This window comes from Gavialis gangeticus, unplaced genomic scaffold (genome assembly GCF_001723915.1).
Source record: "Gavialis gangeticus isolate Ggan-Ray unplaced genomic scaffold, GavGan_comp1, whole genome shotgun sequence".
Taxonomy (NCBI): Eukaryota; Metazoa; Chordata; order Crocodylia; family Gavialidae; genus Gavialis; species Gavialis gangeticus.
The window spans coordinates 192,855,069-192,859,406 of NW_017728992.1; the positions used below are offsets into that span (position 1 = coordinate 192,855,069).

At 40.5% G+C, this 4,338-nt stretch overlaps 1 protein-coding gene across 10 annotated transcripts in view; it reads left to right on the forward strand.

Annotated features, from left to right (window-relative positions):
- Positions 1 to 4,338, forward strand: part of PHF20L1 (PHD finger protein 20-like 1) — an 89,564-nt gene that overhangs the window by 26,042 nt on the left and 59,184 nt on the right. For 5 of the 10 annotated variants that reach the window (XR_002099591.1, XM_019528178.1, XM_019528183.1 and 2 more), the window contains 2 exons: positions 1,505 to 1,712; positions 2,424 to 2,552. Coding sequence is in view for 9 of the 10 variants with exons in the window: in XM_019528178.1 (XP_019383723.1) it covers positions 1,505 to 1,712; positions 2,424 to 2,552 (337 nt within the window). In the remaining variant the exon portion in view is untranslated. The remainder of the gene's footprint in view (positions 1 to 1,504; positions 1,713 to 2,423; positions 2,553 to 4,338) is intronic. The other 5 variants (XM_019528187.1, XM_019528179.1, XM_019528185.1 and 2 more) reach the window with 3 other exon arrangements.

Genomic DNA, 4,338 nt, shown 5'->3' on the forward strand with positions numbered 1-4,338 from the left:
TTAATGTGTTAGTGAGAAGAGAAACATTTGCCTTCTCAGGAGGCACAATCTGAAACAGTCGGGGGCTCGCACGTTAAATTAAGGATACATGTCTAGCTGATTTTGTTGCATCTCTTCTCTTAGTGAAAAGCAGTGGTAAAAATGTGAATAAAATGTTAGGTATGGGGAAAGAGAGGGAAAAATATGAATATATTGCATTCATATAAACTGAAGTAATATCCTTCTCTTGCCTTTAAAGAAGGCACAAAGAATAGGCCTCAGGATAGTGATGGGGAAAAGTAGCAAGAATTATAGGACAAACATGGTTCCATGTGAAAAGGGATGTAAAGGACCAGGATTGTTTGGTTTACAAAGGAGCGAAGTACACTGACTGGTAGCAGAGAATTTCTGTTTACTTTGCTCATAATATGGTAGTAAGGAAACAGTCCTGTATAAATTGCAGCATGCCTGCACTGGATGAAGATGCCTCATATAGGTGCGGGCTCCAAAAGCACAGAGGAAATTGTTGTCCTTACCTTAGGCATTTCAGAAGTGTATATTTGAGAGTGCAGTCTAAGTGTACCAGGGTATATGCATGAAGCCAAGCTTTCATGATTGATAATGGATGATGCTTTTCTTGTAATATGTTTATAATTTTAAAAAAGTTCTTGGGGTGAATACTGTGATTGTTGTGCTTTTTTCTTTCTACATATAGCCTGTAATCTTCGTGAAATTCCCTGCTACCTGACGTTTGTACAAATGATTTAGAACTGCAGAGTAGTAGGAAGAGAGGGCATTAGGAGTCGAGACACCTAACATCTGCTGTTGTTTATTCTGGGGACAAGTGCAAGTCATACATACTGTATGATTCAGTTTACGATCTGCAAAATGGGGGTAATCTTTTACTACCTTGAAGGTGGATTGTGAATGTAATTGCTGTTTGTAAAGCCTTTTGAGATTATTGGATGAAGCTTGCACAAAGTATATCACAGTAAAAATAGGATCTGCCATTACTCCAGCAATCCTTGCAGGCTGTATAAGAGTTATCACTTCAGGATCTTACTTGATTATCAGTTTGAACTCAGGAGAAATCTGTTTATGTTTTATGTAGTTCTTTTCCTTTTCAAACAGTGAGGACAGTGTAGGTTACACCTGGAGGCAGCATGAAAAGGTGTTAATATTTCAGCAGTCTAGTCTGGGGTGAAGGTTCCTATATTTCTATAGGAAATATAGACTAGTTACTAGGGAACAAGGACAAAAGTCCTTGAAAAGCTAATAATACAGCAAATTCATTTTTTTTTTTTAAATATCCACATAGTGTTCTGGGAATACATTTGAGTTTATGTACAATATGTAGGCAATGTGAGAAATATGGTTGGCTGACTTTTTGCATAATAGTCCAAACTAAACACAAATATACATGATCATTTCTGCAGGGATGAATTGAACTTTATTTATAGATGGATGCTAGTTGACGCTCAAATGGCTACTAATGCTCCCCCACCTTTTTTCCCCCTTCTTGAAGGATTGGATAGCTTTGGTCAAAGCTGCTGCAGCAGCAGCTGCCAAGACTAAAACTGGAAGTAAACCTCGGACCAGTGCAAACAGCAATAAAGATAAAGAGGAGAGAAAATGGCTAAAAGTACCTTCAAAAAAGGAAGAAACCTCAACTTCTACAATCATACAAGAAGTCCAAAAAAAGGAAGAGGAGCCAACATCCATTGAGCCATTTGGTACTAATTGCTAATGCTGCTTTTCCAAAAGATTGCAAATAGGCCATATGTTCTTTCTGTCCATCAGTTATTCACAACCTCAGAATCCCTATTGTATATATTACAAAATAGTATTACCGGTGAAGGAGACACATTCTTTATATAGTTGTCAATTCTGAAGACTGGAATAATGTTAATCAGTTTGATTTTTAAGTGCAAATGTCTTCTTCCTGATTGTCTTAGCTGTGCTTAATAGGTTCACCCTGAGATTTTCTGCTTAATTTTTCCTTCAGAATTTTAGTATAAACAAATCCATAAGGTGCTTGGCTATAATAGTAGCTTATGGGTAATTTTAAAACAATATTTGTAGTGCATATCAGTGGCTTCATATTGCAGGGGCTCTCAAGATTTTTACTTTTAGATATATAAATCTTCACTTTTGTTTAAACAATAGCAGTATCCACTTAACCCAGAACTTGTCATATTTTGTTAACAGTTTTTAATTGTTAAGGAAATTCTCAGCTAGTAGTTGAATTCATGCTCCTGTCAGTTTTGGTATTTGGGATTTTTATTTTGAATAATCACAAAGAAAAAAATTAAGTGGCTAATTATGACACATTATGCTAACTTTTCAATGAAAAATACATTGTAGAATATCTTTAATGTTGCTAAGAAATGCTTATAATGTGAATTTATAGATGCACTCTTCCATGTCTTTTTTTTTGTTAAAAGTAGGATTTCCTGTAGTGGATGTTCCAAAGATGGCCTTTGTGCAAGCAGAGAGCACATTATCACACAAGAGGAAAAGTAGTCTAGGCAACACATTTCAGGCAAAGAGAGCTCGTCTTAACAAGATCACTGGTAAACTATCTTTTTTTAAAATTGAAATTAACACTACTCTTTATCATTTCCAACTGCTTATCCTTGTACATAGGTGCTATAGTAAAGGTGTTATTTTTTGTTAGTCTTTGCTATTGGAAACTTTAGTGCACGTCACAGTTTGAAGTCTGTGTTTTGACCTAGGTTCTCAGTTCAGTGACTTGACCTTTCTGAATAGACCTGTTTTTTGAGCAAGTGCCTTCAGTATAATAGCTTCATCTCCTGTCTAGTTCTCTCCTTTATTTTGGATGAGAATTGGACCATGCATTGGCTCTTCACATGGCCATGGGCTTATATTATACTATATGACTGCCAGTAAATTGGCAGAGTAGCAGTAGCATTCCTTTTGAAGGCAGCTAAATACTCTGTCCCAGTTTGTCTTAAATTAAGGTGGTTTCTAGAAGATTATATTATAAAGGGATTTTTTTCATAGTTTCATAGTTTCTAGGGTCGGAAGGGACCTGAGCAGATCATCTAGTCCGACCCCCTGCCATGGCAGGAAGAGCACTGGGGTCAAATGACCCCAGTAAGGTGGTCATCCAACCTCCTCTTAAAAACCCCCAGGGTGGGAGCCTGCACCACCTCACTTGGAAGCTGGTTCCAGACTCTAGCCGCCCTGACCGTGAAGTAGCACCTCCTGATGTCCAACTTAAACCTTCCCTCCGCCAGCTTGTGACCATTGTTCCTGGTCACTCCTTGCGGCGCTCGGGGGAACAGGGACTCCCCCAGCGCCTGCTGATCCCCCCTAACCAGTTTATAACAGGCCACAAGATCCCCCCTCAGCCTTCTCTTTTGAAGGCTGAACAGGTTCAGGTCCCACAACCTTTCCTCATAGGACCTACCCTGCTGTCCCTTGATCATACGAGTGGCCCTCCTCTGGACCCTCTCCATGCTGTCCACATCCCTCTTAAAGTGCGGCGCCCAGAACTGGACGCAGTACTCCAGCTGCGGCCTGACCAGTGCCGCATAGAGGGGGAGGATCACCTCCTTGGACCTGCTCGAGATGCATCTGTGGATGCACGACAAGGTGCAGTTGGCCTTCCTAGCCGCCTCCCCACATTGCCGACTCATGTTCATCTTGGAGTCAATAATGACTCCCAGATCCTTTTCCACCTCCGTGCTGACAAGAGGGGAGTTCCCCAGCCTGTATGTGTGGTGCCGATTGTTCCTCCCCAGGTGCATCACCTTACATTTGTCCGTGTTAAACCCCATCCTGTTCTCCTCCGCCCATCCTTGTAACCTGTCTAGGTCCAGCTGTAGCCTGTTGCTCCCCTCAATTGAAAGCTTGAGTACTAAAGCACTGGAAAGGGCCACTGGGGCTTAGGGCTATAAAGTCCATTTTTCTTGTTCACAGGCAGCCATTTATCCAGAGTCCTAAAAGTCATCCACTCCATCCTTCATTCACTACAACCACAGACCATAGTACAAAGCCAGTAATACCCTACAGTATATCACTGATCAAAAGCAAGGGAATTCAAGGCAGTGCCAATGCCATGCCATTGCAAGGGATTTTAGAAGTTAGAAAGGGTATATTTCTCACATTTAAAAGAAATAATGACTCATAGTCATTCCAGGGAACCATGCACACAGTAATAAAATAAACTGTCATAGCAGGATGTGGAATATTAGGTAACTGGTCTAATAATTAAGAGAATTGAAATGTGGATCGTGTTCTAAACTTTGCGAAAGATTTTTGTTTATAAGTCTCTGCAAACCATTTTAACCCCCCTGTAGTTCACTCGCCCCCCCCCCACCCACACCCCTGTAC